We start from the raw sequence: 21,328 nt of genomic DNA on the forward strand, positions 1-21,328 counted from the left end.
AGACACACGCTCCACAGAGTACAGTTGTTACAAGTACCTGAAGGCTGACTAAGAACAAGAGGGATCTGCTTTTCAAAAACGCAGAAATAAAAAGTAGTCACTTCTTAGTAAAGAAGATACTTTTTGCCTTCTGCAGAGAGACCAAGAGACTTGCCCAGTGCAAGCTCAGCAGAGCTGGAACAGAAACACTCCCGACACCTCTCTAGGCTCAGAAGACCTCACCTTACACTCCTCTCATTCCCCAAACTCAGGCAGCCAAGTAAACCCCCCAGACACTGCTGTCATACTTTGCTGCATTTATCTGTCGTGCAGCAAGTGAGATCTCTCCCCACCTCCGCTTGTTCCTGGGACCTACACTGCATTCTGCCAAGCTGCAAAGAAGTCAAGTGCAAGGTTTCAGCACTTAAAAATAAAGTTGCCAGCTCCCTGCACCCATCCCTTCTGTGGCGTTTCACGCAGTGACATTTCTTAGCTAGAGATTTTAAAATGCGCTGAGTTCTGGGCAATTAAAAGGTCCCCAGGAAGCCAACTACATGGAAGATCAGTGACCCTGGACTGCTCTCAAGAGCAAGTAGTGAAGTTGTAATTCCATAGGTTATCTGAAAACTTGGACAAGTTCATGACAGGTGGTACAGGCAAAAGACTTCAGGGTTTTCTGCTTTTAGAACGTGGCTCATACAGTCAAACTGCAAGTACAGCAAAACTGCCTGCAAGCACTCACAAAGATGGGCTCTTCAGCTTTTACTCCTCGCTGCCTCTCCACCGGCTGTGAACGGGCTTTGCTGTCCTGCAGTGTCCCGTTGTGCAGCCACTGTCACGCAGCTGATGGGGGAGAGGGCAAGCAGAGACCCCAGGGCTGAGCAGGGGCCTCCTGCCACCTCGGGCTGCTCTGGGAGGAACCGGAGCCATCACATCGCGGGGACATGCTGGCTGCTGCCAGGCGCTGGGTGGGCTGTTCACCTACTGCAGGTCGGGCTCCTCACCACGGGACGTGCTGGAGCTGGTTTGTACCTCTGTCTAACTGCTGGAAACCCTGAAACGCCCCAGGTGCCAAAGCCCACAAAGGCTACAGCCTCCTCTGCAGGCCTATGGAGTGCTATTTCCAGAGGAAAAGCCACGGCAGTTCTGCGGCACCTGAGGTTTCAGGCCAGCTGCTCCCCCTCCAGGACACGGGATCAGGCGAATGTTTGCTAGAGGCAATGTGCTCCCCACTGGTGACCCTCTCCTCCACAGCCCACTGTGCTGGGGAAGAGCTGCCCACCTCCACGGGCGCAGCTACCCTCAACAGCAGAGTCGCTTCCTCCACTGGTACCAACTGGATGGCTACTGTCTTTTCCAGTGAGAAAGTGTTGGTGATTTCCTTCTTCCATCTGCAAGTTCCAGCTCCCACCACGTGGGATGGCTCATGTAGCTGCATGTGGTTTCATTTAACTAGCAGGTGCAGGGAGAATATTTTCTTCAGTAATTAGACTGTAATTAGACAAGTTCATTCAAAATGGAAAAGCCAGTAGGGAGTTGAAAGAATAGGAGAGCTTGTTTTTCTTTTTTTAATTTAAGAATAAAATCCAGATGGGAAGAGACCTAAAGAATTTTGAACAGTGTTTTCTCTGAACTTGTAAATACATGCTTGGTGGGATTCTCAAAAAGACCAAATCAGTTTCAAGGAAAATCAGGCATCTTGTTCCGAAGATTTGTTTCGTCAGGTTATTTTCTAAATACTTCACTTGATGACTTTGTTCATGGTTAAGCACTTTTGTTTCTGATCGTGATGGCACAGATTTTAGACCTTTCAGTTCATCAACTCCTGCCAGATCAGGCAATATTTTCTCTGTTTAGTAAGCCAACTTGGAATGCAAAATACTCTGCAAAAAAATTCCTAATGCACCCCGCACAAGTGGATATAATAAAGTAAAATGCGTATGAAATAGTGAGTTTTCACATTTTAAAGCCTAATTTTACTTTTCAAGCAAAAGACAACTAATGCAGGTTATAGCAAAACATTAAGCAATCAAAAGACCAGTCTCAATTTTCTCTTTAATTAAAAAAGAAAAACAAAAAGTAACTGATCCAGAGAAGTTGCTGGTCAGCAAGAAGTACTACTTAAGCATGAAGACTGCATTTATAACCTTTCAAAGGTGTTGATCTGTAACAGCCAAAGACAATGAAGCTTTCTGTAGAGAAGTACAAATACAAAGGTTAAGGCAACTGATTTAAATCAAAGGTCCCAACATGACTAAAGTTGGCAATTTAAGTCACAAACCTAAATCAACCCATCCTGGCTCTTTCACGGGTCTCAATCCCTCCACAGACTCATCCCCTGACCTGAAGCATAAGCAGATGTGTCTTACATTGCTAATAAAATCAGTATTTGGATACAAGTTTTCCAGGTCTGCAAAACTGCCTTGATCAGATTCAGATTCTGGCCTGCTTAGCCCCCATAAACCTGGTAATTACGATTTATATCAGTTTAACGGAGGATTTAAAGCGTTGATCTCTCTGTGCAGCAGCTGACACAACCCAGAACATCTACAATTCGAGACAGCAATTCCCTCCCAGGAGACATGTGAAAGGCTGAAAGGAAAGACGAGCAGAGGTTTACCTCTGCCCTCAGCAGGCCCAAGGGGAGAGGACTCCTCCCTTTGTCACCATACCTCTGGTTCCTTGAGGACGGAGTGATGTTGCATCTTTCTTTCCAGGCGTAATGGTAGTCCTGCACAGTGAGAGCACCAAGCACTGCTAAAGACGCCATCACAAAACTACTCTGACCAGGAAACCACCACTGACAGCTCTTGTGGTAGCAGACAGACTTCATGCTTCTGTCAGGCCTCTCCACAACACCCTACAACTATTAACATTAGATCAAGAGACGACACAAAAGCAGGTCAGCTAGACCTTTACTTCATCAACAGCAGCTAAGCAAGCAACTTCCACTATTTTGCTTTCCTGTAATAAAAAGGCTTCTGGAAAATGGGAGCATAGTCAGGATGCACAGCCAGAGGAGCCCAGGAACAGCGTGCTCCATCTTCAGGGAGCCACAGACAGGCACCCACAATGCTGGGAACGCCAGAGCCAGAATGAGCACCTGCAAGCACCTCAAGACATGTGCTTGGCCCGATTTGTGTGCTGTTTTTCACATGTGGCTGGTTAAGCTGCATAACTCCTTGGCACAGGATCCTGGCAGTGCACTGGTGGGGGGTGGTGATACGTGGGACAGAAATCTAGAGAAACCCTTGAGCTGAACACGGTTAGAGGCTAGGGAAGTATGTGGGGGAAGTGAAGCATTGTACACATTCCCTCTCTTCTTATATACTCAAAAAGGGACCAAAAGCAGATGTTTAGGGAAGAGAAGGGCTACTGGGCTGGATGGGCCTCTGGTCCCACCCTTGTGTTTTATTTCTCACATCAGCACGTGGATGTAGCTGAAGGGAAGCCACTGCTCTAACCAGTCTCATTGTATCCTCCCCAACCCGTTCTGGCCAACAGCACCAGAGCCAGAAGGCCAAATCAGACCAAGGACTCACCTAAGTAACTAGATCAATAGTAAAACAGCACCTTGGTGCAGAGAGGATTCCCAGAGCCGGCCAGTTGAAGGGACTCTGCTGCAAGGACAGCCACAGGCAAGAGCAGATGCCCACGGAGGCAGGGCCTCGCAGGAAACACCAACCCGGGAGAGGAAACTGTTTGGTGCGAAAAACGCAGGGCGAGGAGCAGAGAGGTGCGTGTCTGTGAACAGCCTGCACCTCACACCAGATGGATAATACCCATGTGATTAATTCGCAACCCAGGACTGTCCTTGCCCTGCACAGCCAGGCCCCATCACCTGTCCCCACTTCCTACATGTCCCTTGACAGATATGCATTAGGACAAGGAAGGGGTTAAAAGACTGTCTGTTTTCTGGCTAGAAAAGCCCACCAGAGAGGCAGCTGACTACCACAACGCTCTGCTAGCCAAGGATGACACTACAAAGGATGGGATCCCTGTGAAATCCTCTGGTTTTAAGACACAAAATAAAAGGGAAAGTGGATTTAAGAAGCATCCCAATATGAGCCACCAAACCCCTACATTGATAGCGATGTTCTGGGAGAGGAGGAAGCACCAAGTCACTTACATTCATGGTCCCATTTATCTCCGCCACTGACTCATCGTCTGTTGGGAACTGGTATATCTGAACGCCGTTACTGACCAGTTCACTTGTGATTTTAATTTTAAATTTGGTCAGCTCACTCTTGGAAATGGCATCAGATTTGGCAATGATGGGAATGATGTTCACCTAGAAAGGAAGAGTGGTAAGAAGTCCTCAGCTTTGCTCCAGAGAGTTTTTCCAAGTCTGCTATACAACTTATAAAAGCTTAAAAGTGCTCAGTAAATCGGCAGGATTTATCTGCCAGCCCAGTCATCTCCACTAGCATACGGGCTATTCAAGGTGGGGAGATGTACCCTGCAGAAGCAGCAACCTTTCTGCCACGCGCATGGCAAACCTGCCCAGTAGGAGTTAAATGTGTCTACCTTGCTGTCAAGCTTCTTCATTGTCACCAAGTCCAGGGATTTCAGTGAGTGGCCTGTCGGAGCAATGAAGTACAAGCACGCGTGGATCCGGGTGTCGTGGTAGTTGTGCAAGACCCTTTTTATCTTCAGTTCCTCTTGCAAGTAGGCTTCAAACTGAGCATCAATGAACTCAACGATGGGCTTATAGCTTTAGCAAAAGGAAAAAAAGTTACACATCTCGCAGTCAGAGAGGTAAACAGACAATGCTCCTCTGCTCGCTTTTAAGAAACAAGCTGCTTGTTAGATGTAACTTCCCAAGACCGATTCTCTCAATCTCCCTTCCCCCCCACTCGTAAGAAATGTAAAAGCCGCACTGCTAACAAGGAGATGTGGTCCTACATCAGACCTGGCAAAACACAGTACTGGAGGTTCAGCAGAGGCCAGGAGGCACACCATCCTCTCCAGGGGAAGTGGACTCATACTTTGAAATATGAGGGTGAGACACTTTTAAAAGGAAGGATAACGTAGACTCATGTGCAGCAGTGTGCAACCCTTGCTTGCACTCAGGGAGCGAATGGTTTGCTGCTCTTGCAGCCCCGAGTCCTGCAGGCGGAAGACACATCTCCATTCAGTGCTGCCTTTGCCCAGAGCTCTGTGGCTGGAAATCCCTGCCACTCCCTCGCAAGGCCATCCAAAACACAGAGCCTGTCAGACTCACAGTGTAAAGGACATCAGTGCATCTTGAACAAAACTAAAAAGAAAATCTAACAGACCCCCAGCAAAGCAAATCCCATCTGCAATGCCTCTGCGAAGATGCACCTTGGAGACAGGCTGGTGTGACTGCACACCCCTTAACTGCCACGCTCCGGCCACACTGGGATGTGAGCTGCCAGAGATACTTCCCCAGGGTACCTCACCGCACATTTACCGTGCTTCCTTTGGCAACCTGGAAGCGCCCTGCCAGAAGTGGCTGTTAAGCCAAGCACTCACTAAACCGCGCCAGTGGTTTGGTTGGCAGCTTGCGGTCAGCACGGCACAAGGAAACAAGCGCAGATGCCCTGGAGCTCTCCACTCTCCCCACTGGGTGAATCTGGGCAGAAGGCTGCCAGCAGGGCAGATATTGCTCTGACAGCATGAGAAAAGCTGCTTTGCTAGCTAGAGCAGGGCTGACACACCACAGCCTCTGTCCTCGATTCTACCTGTCCCATCCCAAAGAGATGACAAGGACAACCCATAAGCAGGAAGGAGGAAAACTTTACAGCACAGTATGGCCCAGCTAGGGCACAGAGAGAGACCCTGCATGGGAAAACCAGGTCAGGATACAGCCTCTCACCCCCTTCACTCACCTGTCCTCTTTGTTGATCTGATCCCCGAATCCAACTGTGCTCACAATAGTCAGTTTGAGGTTGACGTTGCTCTCCTGCAGGTCGTAGGTGTTGGATTTCAGCTGGACCCCGGGCTGTGAGTGAGATGCTGGATCACCTTCAAACTTGGTGTTGAAAAGTGTGTCCATGAGGGTGGACTTACCAAGGCCAGTTTCCCCTGTTGGAGAAAAAGAGAGTTGAAATGTTCTGTTGAATATTAATATGGCTTGGCCTTTCAGCTTCCAAATGTTAATAGGGGTGAAATTGCAGCAGATGAAAGCAGATCTCATGCTCCAAAGGGATCGTCTGGCAAGCAGAAAGCCATGTACAATGGGAGGTCTGTATTCTGGGCAAATTACATTTCACAGTCTAATGGCCATTAATATCGTTAGAAAATGGAGATGAAAAGAAAGAGGTGAAAAGGAAAGGGGAAAGCATTGTTCAGATCCTGCATAAACCCACAACTACACTACAGAAGACGCTGTTTTCATTAAAAAGTGTCAAGGGGAATAGCACTCGCTGCTGTTTCCCAAAAAAGATGCTCCAGATCAATGTGCCTCTAATAAGCAGCCACTGAAATAGCCTCCGTCCATGCAGAAACACAGAGAGCTGGTTCCAGGCCTCCAGCAAGCTGTGCAGCTGCACCCACAACAGATTGAGCTGGGGGATCAGCCTTCTAGACTGGGACGGGACACTGTCTGTAATATCTGGTTTCCACACCTTAGGGGCTACACAAGCTATACAATACTCCAAAATCTGCTTCCCAAAGTTCTGCAGCACGGAACTGCTATTTGGATTCCACCTATGAACAGGGAGCCATTCCCTTGTCTGGAAGGAAGAGACAAATCCCAGAGACCAGCCTTAAATTTGTCTTAGCTACATCCCAGGAAGAACAAAACAAATCCCTCTGCGCACTCATTCCACAGGGCAGTCTCCCTCACCACACTCTGACAACGGAGCCAGCGTTCCAAGCTCAAAAAGATCTGACTTTATGCTAAACCCATAAGCAGTCTGGTTTGCTGCCCTGTGAGGACTGTTGTGTTTTGGGGTAACGGCGATTTCTGACCCGCCCAGCTGGCTTTTGCTGAACATTCCAGAGCAGGACAAACCCCAGCTGCTGTGAAGGCTGCTCCTCCTGCCTGCTGCAGGGCCACAGGGAGACTGGGTCTGGCTGAAGCAGCCCCCCCTCTCTCCCCGAGCCCTCAGCTCCCAACCAAGACAACTTCATCATTTTCCTACTTTGCTCAGAAGAAAAGAGCTTCTTATTTTTGTAGACTTCGAGCTCTGCAACAGATCCAAACCTAAATGAAACGCCCAATTCAACAAGGGGAAACTCCTCCCCATCCTCTCCCATCCAAATCTCTGAGCCTCACCCCTGCAAGCAGGCAAATTCCTCTCTCCTGGCCCCAGAAGGGACTTCTCTGGCTCAAGGCTGAAGTACAGGACAGGCAGGGCAGGGCAAACATCCACTGCACTGGGAACTGAGCAGTCTCTGATTGCCAGGATCCTGTATCAATTATCTTTCCAAAAGGTAGCAAGATTCATTAACATTTGAATGTCAATGTACACCTGGAGCTGCAGGGCTGCCTGGGAGCCAGCTAAGAGGTTGTGCTCTATCACCAATTTATTCGAGCTACAGCCAGAACAGCCACACATCCAGGCGCTCTTTGCACCGATCTCGTCTGCAGTCTGAAGGGGAGAAGAGGGAATGAGCACTAGGAGCTGGTGTTGCTGCAATCCCCTGTGCTGCGTTAGTGGATCAGCTGTATCTACACCACCAACAACCAATGTGCACCGGCAGGAGGAGGGGAGGGGGACCCAGCAAAGCACAAGGTCATCTCTGTCGCTGGAGGAAGAAGGTGGACCACCCAGCAGACTCGTGGCTGATCACAGCAAGCCTTTCGTTGATTTGGATTCTGGTAGTCTGGGCTTTTTGGAGCACCGTTCACCCCAAAGGGGGAGCAGGTGGACAAGGCACAGCAGACCAGAGCATCACCACAGTCTGGACGAAGATTTTAAGAGTTAACAGCAGACAGCCTGCAACGACCTGCCAGGCCTTTCTCAGGGATTCCAGGAAAACAGCAGTACAAAAAAAGACAAAAATCTAAACACCCTGAGAAGGCTGCAGCATTTCCAGAGCCGCTGCCAAGGGACGGGTGGGACAGAGCAGGGAGCTGGCTATTTGCCTGCGAATGCCAGGATCTCTGATGGGGCGTCTCAGGACAGGGCAGCTCGTCAGCCCTGGGGTGCCGGATCACCACCTGCACACCAGCCTGCAACCCCTCTCCCGCACCCTCCGTCCCACAGCCTGGTGGGCCCCAGAGCAGGGACGGATCCAGCGGCCCGTGCCCTGAGCCTCCAGCGCTGCAGGACAGGGTGACGGGGAGCAGCAGCACCGACCGGGGCAGGGAGCTGCTCTCTGCACGGACACACAACGCGGTGTGTAAATGACGCAGGCTTCCGCGCAGACAAAGCACTCTGTAAGCCACTTCTCGCTTCTGCCTCCTTCCTTCTCTAGGGCGAAAGGTGTTCATGTGAGGCCAAGACTATTGTTTAAACGCATCCTGAACGTGCTAATCATTGCCTACTTTCAGTCAGTCTAATGTGTGGTTTCCAGCAGGAGGGACTTTTAACTGTCAGAGGAGCCAGAAGTGTGTAAGAGGTGCAGGCAAATTTTCAAGACAGAATATGCTTTTATACTCCATCTCGTGCCAGCTACACAGGGCCAGCAAAGGCAACTCTGAAATCACACACTGAGTTTTTCCTTTTGGAAGGGGATGATCTAAACTGGCAAGGCATCTTCCATAGGTGGGAGCTGCCCATCCAAACACCTACAACTTTGTGTTTAAAACACAAAACACCCAGCCACTAACATGGCATCTCACATGTGAAATCTACCCACCAGAAACGACATTCAGCCAGCAGATACACCCAGCCCCACACTGCGTAACCCCACTGACACGGCACTAAGGCCTGCCAGGGAAGAGGAGGATGGAGGAGAGAGGAATGATGTCTCAGCTACAAGAAACACGCCATTAACACTGGCAGAGTGACATGAGATGGTAAAATATGGAAGATGTTAATAAAGTGCTTCGCTGTGTTAAAGATGAACAGAGCTGGGGAGCAGTGCTACTCTGGAGGGCAAAACAACAGAGGATTTCTGAATATGCTGGGAGTTTCTGCCTGATACAGAGGCAACTTTCTGCTGGCTGGAAGATGTAAGTGGTGCCAACTGCTTCTTGCAAGGACAGGAGTCCAGATGGAACAGATGGTCTGATGAAAAGGACAAGTAGTCTGTGCTCGTTCCAGCCGACAGCGCTGGAATCTTCTCCAAAAAAGCAGAAACGATGAATGGGGATTAAGGGAGGCAGAATTGCCATGGAAAAAGCAGCGGTGTACGCAAACTGAGTGAGAGGCGTCCTTGGCAGGGAGATTATTTCCTGATGTCAGGCTTATAGGCACACATGTGATTTGATCTCCAAAACTGTTCTTCAGGATTATGCAACTCGGCAGTGGTCCGCTCTCCCGAAGCAGGGCTGACAAAGCACTGTGGGGAGGACAGGGCAGGGAGGGTGACCTTTACAGTTAACAGTTCTGCACTGGGAAGCTCTGGCAGCTACTGAAAAGCTGTAGCATCGTGCCTTTCACCATGGGATGGATTTTTGCTGTTAAGTCTGATGACGTCCAGAGATGTGAAAAAAAAAAAGGCAAGAGACACCACACCAGTCAGGCTCTGGACACCCAGCAGCCCTACATCAGTGCCTGCAAGGCACCATCTTGACACCTGACAGCCTGCCAGGCTGGAGACACCGTGCTGGGCTCCCCGCATTTTGCTCATTCTCCAGAGGCACACTGTGTCCTCAGTGCTCAACGGAAACAGCTCATCAAACTCCCCACAGACGGAGCAGGGGCACCACTTGCAAAAACACAGCTGGGACAAGAGCCACTCTCCTCCCTTCAGCTCTTCCACAGAGCTGTCCTCTGCTCGGGGACCAGACCGCCCGCCCTGTGCTGCCTGGGCACCACGTCACTCCCACTCTTGGGCTCTCCAGCCGGTGACCAGGCAGAGCCCGTGCCAAAAGGCAGCAAGCACCAGTGCTGCGAGGAGGGAGCCATCCTGCCATCGGAACTGCAAAGCGACCCGTCACGCTGCGCAGGCAAGCCACACAAGGGCTACCCAGCACCAGCTATTCTGGGTGAGATGGAGATGAGGCGAGGTGAGATGTGGAGGTGAGATGCTACCATACCTGTCTCTGGCACAGGCCAGCAGTGGAGGAACAGAAGAAGCTGCGCCCACAGAAAATGCTCCTTCCTTTGGGAAGCTGCCAGCTTCCCAAACCAAAATGGGTATCTTCGTGCTGAATGCACCTTCATGGCTTCTTCCTTCCACAGAAACTCTGGCACCCCAAGCACCCCGCAGCAGTAAGCTGAATTATACGCCACAAAAGCTGTACCTCCTTTTTTGTGCCTCGTGATTTTATTTGCTTTTCCCTAGTACGTATTAAGTGAAACAGCAAACAACTGCTCGCCGGCCTCCCTCTCCACATCACTCAGTATTTAAAAGGCCTCAGTCATATCATCATCAATAGACTCTGTGGGAGGACAGAGGAGCCCTTGAAATTTTTCATTGTTCAAAGGTGTGGAGCAGCTTTCATGAGACAGCAACACCTGTCCTTCATGAGATTTACAACCATGGCTCCAGGTGTCAAATAATTCAATCTTGAAGAAAATGTATACGCACACACAGCCCTTTCATGTGAAGAAACGGGAGCTAACCCAATGTAGCAGGTTTGCTGAGACAAGCCCTAAGGCAGCTCAGCCTGATAAGGCCATCTCTCACGAGGAGAGGAAAAAGTAGGTCCTTTCATCTGACAGGCGTACGGAGATGCCGCACGATTCACCCATTGCAAGGCAAAGGCTGGGCTGCGGGGGTAAGAGGAGCAACACAGGCTCACAACAGAGGCTGAAGCGTCTCAGAGGACTACCCGGCTCCCAGCCGTCACCCCGGGGGCCCAGTGGTGAGGGGGCAGGAGGGGCGTGAGGGGACCGACAGCTTTTCGGTTGGAGAAATCCTGCTTTCTCCTCAGCTGGTTGCACCAGTGACCACAAAACCAACCACTGGGCAGCTTCCAGGCCATACAGCTCATCACCCCACAGCAAGCTAGCTGCCTGTGGGAGAGCAGACAGCAGCTCTGCACGAGGAAACGTGCACACGTCCCTCCCTGCCCAGCTGGTGGGAGCTCCTGCACGCCAAGGGGTTTGCTCGTCTGGAGTGAGACACCTCAAGCATTCTGGTACGGCCTCTGGAAAAGAGAAGGGATTTCTGCCACAAAATAGCAGTTTCTCATTGCACCAAACAGGCTGGTTAGAACAATCCTCTGCAAAACCCAGGAGAGAGGAAGGGGGAAACGCCAGCTTAAAACCGGATACTAATCTAATGCAACTATAATATACCCTGGCCAAAACTGAGAAAGTCTAAATTTTGAAAAGGCAGCCTAACCTTCCTCTTTCTTTCCCCCATCCCACTGAGAAATACAGTCAGCACAGAAGGTCTCGGCCATTAAATACTTCTCCAGCCTTTGCACTGAACTAAGAGGCAACTAACATTTTACCACAGAAGCTTTAGAAAGAAAATGGTTGTGCTGAAGCATAAAATATCAGTGAAAACATCCACAACCCCTAACTTCTTATGAGAGGTTTGCTTATTTACTCTATCTTTGGCTCTAGCCTCAAAGGGGAGACAGCTTTCAGCATGAGGAGAGCTAAACTGCTCCACTCTGGACGTGCTGCTGACAGCCATTGCTGAAGCTTTCCTTGGCTCCTCTGCCAGGAGCTGGAGGAATCGGTGGCTCAGCTCCAGTACGGCGCAGAGCAAAACTGTCATTGGATTTTTCCTCCAGCAGAAACCACACATGGCTGAAAAATGGGAGGCAATGAAGTGCCTTTCTATCATGCTTAGTGGCCCAACGATGGGATCGGTCCATCTATTTGTTGTTTTGCTGGCGCCGCTCCTCATTTGATCCCTGTTCTTTCAATTTTTCACCACAAACTCCTGCTGTACAAGTGAGACCCAACAGAATAAACCACAGATGGACTCTGGGACTTTTTGTTCTCTTTCTCCAGGATGTTTAAGAGTTTAACTTTGTCACCATAAGTTAACAGAGGCACCTGACAACTATTAAAAGACATTTTAAAGCCTGACCTTCTCAACTCAAGATTTGCAGATCTTTTTCTAATGAAGCTTATTACATTTTTCCATAAAGTTTCTTTATTTCAAGATTGACTATGTCTGTGTTGTTACTATTCATAAAAGACTGACACTAATAACTGATGCACATTGATCTTGGCAAGCCCTTGTTATTCAGATCAACAAGCGATTAATGCACTCCATTTCTGTCCTGCAAAGAGGAAAGTAGAGGCATTCAGCTCCTCTCCATGCATCAAAGTGCGCATATAACCACAGGAGGCACCCACTGCTACACTTACAACTTGCAGAAAAAAACCACAGCAGCTCGATTAAGTGCAAAAGGAAATACTTTAAGACTTCACTCTTTCGGACAAGAGTTTCACTAGGTCATATCACATTCACGTCCTGTAGAAATCACCTAGTGACTCAGCCCGACAGTGACCTCCGCTTGTCAGCAAAGCTTATCATCTCACAGGAATGCCACTGTCAGAGAGTTTTCTTCTCAGCTCCATTTAACAGAGCTCAGGTCCCCTCTCCTCGCCCTACTCCTCTCGTCTTGGACTTAACCCTGTCCTGGATAAACACTAGGTCCATACCACGAGCTGGATCTCTCACAGGAGGGGAGAGGCAAAACTGTGCGGGAGCAGAGCTGACCACTGGCTAAGCTGAGTTCCCAGGAGGTATCCACAGCTGCAGCTCTACCCCCTGCCACGCTAGGCACTGCTGGGAGCATCTGCAGACAGGGCTTACTCCGAGCAGCCATGGCCACGCAACAACCTCTAGCTCCCACAGGCAGCGCACCAGCATCAGTAAACCAAACTAACTGTCCTATCAGACAGTTATTAATTCCTTATTATTAATTTCTTTATCCACCTTACCAAACTACTGTACCAAAGCCAAACAGATTTTACTTGCGTTACCTAAGAGCGCCTCTGAGGAGGGACCATTTGGAATCCTAACCCTGGGGAAGACCCGCGAGACAGGCAGATGCTGCAGGGACAGACACCAAGTCCTGCAACAGTGCCAGGCCCCAGCTGAGATCCACAGCACATGGCAGCTTGGGTAATTGTCTGACCAGCCAAGGCTTGGCCAGACGCTATTTTAATTCAAGTATGTGCAGAAAGGAGGAAAAAAAAAAAAGCTTTTAGTGATTTAAGAGGAGCATGACTGGTATTTTGTTATAGTAATTATAATAATAATTTGATACTGAACCAAACAAGTCCTCAGAACAAAGTTCTCTGGCATGAGTACCTATTTTCTTTCAAAAACATGAAATGCAAACCTACTAGGAAAATAAAGATCATAATAAAAGCCTGGGATTTTAGACATTTTATTTCTATGGTTCACTGCTTGGTAGAAAGCCATACTGCATAACCTCAGCAGGGATTTCCCAGGGCACCAGTAAATCTTGTTACTGAAAATAGAACAGTTGGGGAAATTCAAATCAAAGCTACCTTGTTAACGCTGTCATCTACAAGCTACATCCAGCTGCAGAGCAGCCCTTTTCAGCAAGAGAACTTCCCGAAATGGAACTACTCACCCACACACAGGATGTTGAAACAAAACCCATGATTAACTGACTTATTAACCAGCTGGTCAGGCAAACTGTCAAATCCTACGTGTCCAGAAAGCGGGACAGTACGACAGCCTTCACCCTGAAATACAATGAAATAGTTGTGTCATTTTCAAGCAAAACACACTTATCTATACAAACCCTTAAGACATCCCAGGTAGAATCAACTGCATAGTCCAAGCAGAGATCTGCACATATACTGTAAATCATGTCAGCGTGCTTCCTTCTGCTCCAAAACAAATCCAGACAGCACAAACAGAATGTTTCATTTGTCACACATTAGAAGGTAGCCCTGTCAGAGAAATATTAAGCTGTGCAAAACACACACCCAAACACAGCTGCTGAAATACAGAGGCGGCAAAACATTTGTTTCCTGTGAAATTATGTAGACACTCCAGTCTCACCTTACACTGAAAACAAAAAAAAAATCCCCTGTGCAAAAGAATGTATTAATGATGCCTCCTCCTGTAAGCCTATTAAAATTCACTTAATGTGAACTGCAACTCACATGTAATTCACATTCACAGCTGCAATTACAGAAACTAACTAGAAACAGTTAGGAAAACTACCAACATTAGTAACTGAACAACCCAAACACACTGCCTCTGCAAAGCTCAAGTGCTGTGACACAGGAACAGCAGGGAATACAGTCTTCAAGCTAACAAACACAGCAATAGCTTCCATATTGTTGCAAAGATGAAAATCTCAGACTGCAAACGGGACTCTGTCCAAATCTCTAAAATGGCCATTAGCACTAGAAAATCAGGAATCAGTGAAGGAAGCTGCAAGGAAGGTGCTCGCACGGGCAGGTGGCCAGACCATGCCAGGTAGCAGGTCTTCTCCAACTCTGAATGTTGCCACCTGAGCTTCAGCACGTATCTTTCAAAGCTAGGAACTGAAAGGGAAACAAAAGCTGAGAAAAAGTGTCCAGAACTGAGCTGCTCGTAACTACGCAGCCCCACCAGCAGGGAGCCTGCACAGGGATTTATGAGCGGAGGTATCCAAAGCTGCCTGCTGCAGGGCATGGCCTGCTCCTGCCCAGCCACCCAAACAACTTCACGAGAAGATGGGAGTCCTGGGTCCAGCTCTGGAGCCCCCAGCACAGGACAGACATGGACCTGTTGGAGCGGGGCCAGAGGAGGCCACAAAAATAACACTAGGCATGGAACACCTCTCCTGTGAGGAAAGGCTGGGAGAGTTGGGGCTGTTCAGCTTGGAGCAGAGAAGGCTGCGGGGGAACATTATCATGGCCTTTCAGTGCTTAAAGGGGGCTTATAAGAAAGATGGGGACAAACCTTTTAGCAGGGCTTGCTGTGACAGACAAAGGACAAAGAGTAATGGTTTAACCTAGAAGAGGGTAGATTTAGACGGTGTATAAGGAAGAAAGTTTTTACCATGAGGCTGGTGAAACCCTTGCACAGGTTGCCCAGAGAGGTGGTCGCTGCCCCATCCCTGGAAACATTCAAGGCCGGGTTGGACGGGGCTCTGAGCAACCTGATCCAGTTGAAGATGTCCCTGCTCATGGCAGGGGGGTTGCACTGGATGGCCTTTCAAGGCACTTTCCAACCCAAACCATGGTTTCTGTGATGCTACGAGCTGCTCCCCGCTCTCTCACGTGCCTGAGACCACTGACCCAGTCTCCCCGGCCAGGTGTCCCTGTTCTGCCCCGGGAAGTGGAAGAGTCAAGCTCCAGCTTCTGCTGTGCTTCGCACCCAGCACGGCCGGCTGCTTCTGGAGGAGGGGGAGGTCAGAAATTTTCACCTGGTGCCTGCACAAAGGCAGATGCATGCCCAGGCACGCCAGGTTCCTAACCCGCACAGCAAACAGCAATGAACTGCACGCAGAGGCTCAGCCTCAGAAGGGGCATCATGCAAAATGGAGAGTCGGTGAAAAACCCGTGTGTTTGTGTGTGCTGGAAAGTCCCCTTCCTGCAGCCTCCCCCGAAAGGTATTTCACCTTCTGGAGGAAAGGCTTTTCTTAACAACATATCAAATGTGTCAAATACAGAAATGTCCCCTCTGGCCTTTCAGGTACATCACCAGCTTGCAAGAAATACTACAGCCAAAAGGAAATAGTTTATAGGCTGTAATTTTTAACTCATTCTTTCAAAATCATGTTTTCACATATCTTGAGAGCCTGTTTATTGGGACAGGCATACAGATTTTCCCTCTTCTGTTAATGGCAGTGGTATTTTAGGCTACGAAAACATCCCCAAGGACTGCATTTACTGCAGTAACCTGTCAAGAGTACGATTACTTGCCTTGTTACTCCTTTGCTGGCGTGGGGTTTTTTCCCAAATATGAGGCTTGAAACACGCTTCAGCCATTAACCATATTTACCACCCTGTGATGTGTAAATATGTTTCCCCTTAGCCATATTTTGTGTATTAGTCTGACTCTTCCTGCCAAGATGTTCACCAAATATGGCGCTTTATTAATTCCTGAGCACCTTGCCTGCAAACCACATGCTCATCAGGAAGGCCCTCGAGTTCCCCAGCAGATTCTGATTTAACCTCTGATGCAGCTCCAAGGCCCAATAATTCACAAACAACTAAAGCAGAAGAAAGGGAGATTTTCAGGTGACGACACACCTAAACTCTCCTGTACTTATTCACCAAAACAAAACCCCAGTACTGGGGTATCTGACGGAGTGTTTGATCTGCAGCGAGAGCACCGTGGCCCAGGTGAGGAACAGACGGGTGGACAGAGTCCGCAGAGGTGCAAGACAGAACCACAGGCAGGCTCCTCCTGGGGAAGGAGAAATATCAAGTGTATTTTTAATACTCAGCCTTAAAACTGCACCATTGGAAGACTGTTTGAACACTGCTCTCCCCAGGAAGTGTGGGTGGGAGTGTGGGCTCTCATTAAGAACAAATCATCTCTTCATCCCTAAATATAAGTGTGATCCAGATGGAACAAAATAAACAGTAGAAGTTAAGCCACTCTCGGCTGAGAGGAGGCACCTACCACAGCACAGAATTCAGCCTGCAAGTCATTTCCTGCAGCCTCTTTTTCTAGTCACCTGTGGTTTTACAATGCAGTTAAACCACACTTCACATCTGCTACAGGCCAGGAAACAAGTACTGCAAAATTTGATTCCCAGTCACAGCAGCTGAGCCTTCATGCTAAGTATACAGCCACGAGGTGTACTGTGCTACTCTGGCTAAAAATCCAAAGCCTGTGTGGCCAAGGCATCGAGAAATCAGATGAGGTAGAAAAAAAATAGGAAATAACGTTCTAAGGTCAGACTGGTTTTGACACACATCAGAAAGTTGTCAGCAATTACCAAACCTGCAGAGAGAAAAGCAACATTTTCTACCTGATCCACCATGAAACAGTGCAAGTCATCAGTCTTCACACACCAAGTGGTGTCTCTGTATCCAGAACGCTGCTATATATAAACAGCATCTTCATAAACAACATACAAACACAGCAATTAGTCATCCTGCCTGTACATTAAATGTAGATTTGGATTACCTTGTTCAAAACTGAAGGAAAATATGTTAAGCTTATAAGCTTTTTGCTGAAAAAGTGTTCCAGAGCTATCTTCCATTATTTACCTTCCAAAACAATCAGATCAAATTTAAAATGTATAAAGAGCTAAAAACAATAGTAAGCAAGGTTTAACTACTGCCTGCGCGAAGGCTTTTCCCACGAGCATCAGTGAGCGCTGGATTGCTCAGAGACCATCCTTACTCTCTATTTTAAAGTTAGCATCTTCTGGGAACAAAGACGGGATCTCTGGGAAGCCAGTGGGAATGCTGGCACCACACCAAGATACCAGATGCATCCCCCCCCCCCCCATACACAGAGTGACCCCCCCCAGGATAGAATGGGCTGTTGTTGCTCGGGAGGAAGCATAGCGTGTTTGCCACAAACAAGATGAAGAGAACAAAAAGAGCAACGTGCTCTCTCGCTGCATTACCAGGCGGGGCTATTGCAGAATGAAAGCAAGGAGTAGCCAGTCGGAGGGGTTATTTTATTTTTTCCCCTGTCTTTGGAGGATTTACACACTGTTTGATGGGGTTTATCGATGCCACAGAAACCACCGCTGCCTACTCTAATTCTTACAGAGAATTATCAGAAATAAACGGAAAATATAAAGATGTCATAATAAATGACCCCAAGCCTGAAAGCACCACACATTAAATATTCGTTCACATAAAATGGGTCAGATTTAGACTCCAGGTGTTTGCATCACTCCAGGGTCCTTGGGATGAGAAAAAGATCAGAGGAAAATCTTACTGAATGTGCATCTCTGCCTTGATCTGCTTTACAGGACAAGCAGGTACAACGCTGTCAGCTCCCAACATCCTCGGAGCCCCGACTGGCCGCTACCGCTTTGTGGAGATGAAGCAGAGCATCCTGCCTGAGACACACAATGGTGCTACTCACTGCAAATGTCAGCGGTCCATATTCAGGACAATTTCTGGTGGCCTGGACTAAAGGAACAATGAAAAACGATGCCATGGCAAAGGAAAAGCCTCCACTTGGCAATATTCAGGCAGAGCACAGCAAACAAATGATGCTACAGCTCTGAACCCGAGGGACCCAATGTCCAAACGAGGCCTGCACAACAAGAAAACGCTCCCGAAGACTGCAGTACGATACTTCTTCTGCATCTAATTGAAAAGATTGTTTCTGGTTAGGGCACTGACAGCTGACGTTTAGCACTTCTGACACAATTTCCCACCTCCCCGCAGATGAGGATCACTCCAAACGCTGAGGCCCTGGAGACTCCCTTCGGAGGATTTCCAAACGGCTGCAACAAACACAACAACAGCACCATCCCTCAACGGAAACAAATCAAGCAATGCTTGCCGAGCCCGCTGCTGCTGCTCACAGCAGCCACTCCCCTGCCCCTCTGCCACCCATAAAGCCGAGACCCGGGGCTGAACTCCTATACCCGAGACAGCTCTTGCACAAGAAGTCAAACATCAAATCACAAAGCAAGACAGAACCTGAATTCAGGTTTCCACAGCACCGTTTTTCAGATCACCTTTAAGCTAGAACAATGTCAGATCCCTTATCATGACCTCGGTGTTATGGCATTCACTTCCCCAGACTGCATTTGGCTCTGATTAAACAGCAAATTATACCAACACTTGTACCAATTACTTCTCGCTTGTACAAATGTGCAGTTCTCTTATGTACTAAGAGAATTATCCATCGGACAGTATAAACATCTTCCACGAGATAAATGCAAAGCAGGAATGTGAAGTGTAGATAAAGACTCTGTGTTTCTTTTCACTGCTCGGCTGATAACAGATCGTCAGCATGCGCATAAAAGAAAAACAACAGAAAAGAGAGAGAGAAATAGTTCTGAATCAGGCACCACGGAAAGCAAGAAACGTCTCAGAAAAGCTCCTGACCATTGACCACCCTCTTCAGGCACACTGCATCATTCAGCCATTCAACATTCACAAATGGTCAAGTGCTTCTGAAATTTCAAATTCTGACAGCTTTAAGATTACAAATCTTTTATGTCCCTGCCAAAGGGCTGCAGAAACGCCACGCTGTTTGGATACATTCCCAGGAGAAGTCTCCTCCAGCAACTAAAAAGTACATATCTGTAGCAGCAGTCAATGATTTTTCTGATCTGTACTACAGGGACTGAGAGTTAGACAAGGCAAAGCAAGCTGGTCCTCTGCACCCGTCCTCCACCCACAGTGAGCAGGGCGGACACCCCCCGTGGGTCTCAGCACCTAAATCCTGCACCCTCCGTGCTGGCAGAGGACAGGAGAGGGGCCTCAGCTCAGCGGTGACGGGGCCGCCCTGCGAGGAGGGGGTTTCACTGACCATCTCCACAATAAATGCAGGTTTACATCAAGGGTCTGCTGGGACAGAGGCAGGGTGGTGGCCCCAACTCCCCCACATACTCAGCCCCAGCTCTCGCACGTGTTTAACCCCGTCAGCACACACGGAGCAGCCCTCTGCATCAGCAGGATCTTATGTCTGACTGCTCCATGAACCACGGCCACGACCGGATGCCCAAGACCTGGGCTCACACGTCTGTCTGGATGAAGACATTTTCAATCTGCGGCACACTAATTTCACGTCTGTCTCACAGCTAGCTTTCCCTTCTGCCTCCGAACAGAGGCTGTGCCGTATCATAATTCATCTCAGGCCACTAACAAATGTTTGAAACTTCTGTACAGTATCCTAAGAAAGCCTAAAGCTCCATTTTCTTTATAAGACAAGGGAGCAAGTGAGTCACTTCGCATACCTTGGCAGTCACATACAAGGCAATGGATATGTCCAGGAGGAAGTAACATCACGAACTGGCAAGGAATGGCTACATCTACCCGTTCAACAAGACTGCGTCCACGCCAAAACCTACTGCTTTGAAGACGAAACAGCAAGCGTTCGTCTCAAGTATTATTTCTGTACTAATGCATTAACACGAAAGTCGGAAGCCCACCAAATCACAGACAAAACGCTTCCGCGTCCAAACGCGTTACAGAAACCTCCTCAGCATTTCTCTAACAAACGCAGAGGTGGCTCGGCTCCCTCTGCTCCTCTTCTGGATAATTCTCTGCAGGCACGCAGCAAGCTTCGCGTGGCGCTCGGAAGGCGGGTGGGCAGCTATGCCAGCGGGCAGCCAGGGACCACGACACCGCGGGGGGACCCTCGGGGACACAGCGCAGTGGGGGGACCCTCGGGGACACAGCGCAGTGGGGACGCGGTGCCAACGTCGGGCGCGGGCTCCCAGGGCTCCATGGCGGCACACGGCACCGGGCTGGCGACCTTCCCCGCACCAGGCGCTGACGAGCACGGGGTGCGGGTTTCTTTGGGAAGGGAAGAGCATCCCCAGGCAGAGGGGGATGCCGAGGAGCGAGGGGCCCCCAGCCCAGGGCACGGCCGCAGGGTGAGGCCTCCCCAGCACCTCAGTCCAGCCAGCCCCGGGGCCGCGCTGCGGGGCCCTCTGCGGGGCCCAGGGACGGACAGAGCGGCGGGGCAGGACCTTGGGTCGGGTCCCGGGCCCAAGGCGGCCGGGTCGGGCTGCAGCCCCGCCGCCAGCGGAGGTGAACCCAAACCTCCCCTCAGAGCGGCCGCCAAGCCCCGACCCCCGGGATGCCGCCGCCGCCCCCGGCCGAGCCCCGGAGCTCGCGGGAGGCTCCGGGCCGGTGCCCCCGCCCCGCCCGGCGCGCTCTGACCCGGCCCGGCCCTCGGCCCTGGCCGGCCCGGCGCCCGCTCTCACCTGCCGCGCCACCTCGGCCGCCGCCATCGCCGCCAGCCCGCCACAGCGCCCGCCCCGGCCGGCCGGGCGGCTCCGGGCGCGCCCACCGCCACGCCGCGCGGAGGGAGGGGGCGACGCGCCGCACCCCCGGCCCCGCCCCGCCCCGCGCCCCTCTCTCCACCGCCCTCTCGCCCCGCCCCGCCGCCGCCGTCCCGCCCGGCTCGGTCCCGCCGGTTCCGGCTCCGCCGCCCCGCTCCGGGAGGCGCGGGGCCGCCGGTCATCACCCCCTCCCCCCCGCGGCCGCCCGCGATGGTACAGCCGGGGCTGCGGGCGGGGCCGCGGCCACCGTGTGGCGGGGCGCGGGCAGGGCGGGCTGAGGGGCAGCCGGCAGCGGCGAGCGGGTCTGGGCGCACGGCTGCCCCGGCCCGGCCCGGCCCGGCCCGGCCCGGCCCGGCCCGGCCCGGTCCGGTCCGGTCCGGTCCGGTTCGGTCCGGTCCGGTCCCTGCCCTGCCCGCTCTGCACCGCCGGTGCCGTCATCTC

The 21,328-nt window shown here is 50.4% G+C and overlaps 1 protein-coding gene across 4 annotated transcripts in view; it reads right to left on the minus strand.

Annotated features, from left to right (window-relative positions):
• Window positions 1-20,889, minus strand: part of SEPTIN6 (septin 6) — a 31,491-nt gene extending 10,602 nt beyond the window's left edge. For all 4 annotated transcript variants that reach the window (XM_075435908.1, XM_075435906.1, XM_075435907.1 and 1 more), the window contains exons 1-5: window positions 20,810-20,889; window positions 13,577-13,691; window positions 5,832-6,027; window positions 4,507-4,693; window positions 4,109-4,270 (exon numbers count right to left, since the gene is read on the minus strand). In XM_075435908.1, the coding sequence (XP_075292023.1) occupies window positions 4,109-4,270; window positions 4,507-4,693; window positions 5,832-6,027; window positions 13,577-13,691; window positions 20,810-20,836 (687 nt within the window). In that variant the 5' untranslated portion in view covers window positions 20,837-20,889. The remainder of the gene's footprint in view (window positions 1-4,108; window positions 4,271-4,506; window positions 4,694-5,831; window positions 6,028-13,576; window positions 13,692-20,809) is intronic.
• Window positions 20,890-21,328: the final 439 nt, after the last annotated feature.

Source organism: Opisthocomus hoazin, chromosome 14, assembly GCF_030867145.1.
Source record: "Opisthocomus hoazin isolate bOpiHoa1 chromosome 14, bOpiHoa1.hap1, whole genome shotgun sequence".
NCBI classification, from domain to species: domain Eukaryota; kingdom Metazoa; phylum Chordata; class Aves; order Opisthocomiformes; family Opisthocomidae; genus Opisthocomus; species Opisthocomus hoazin.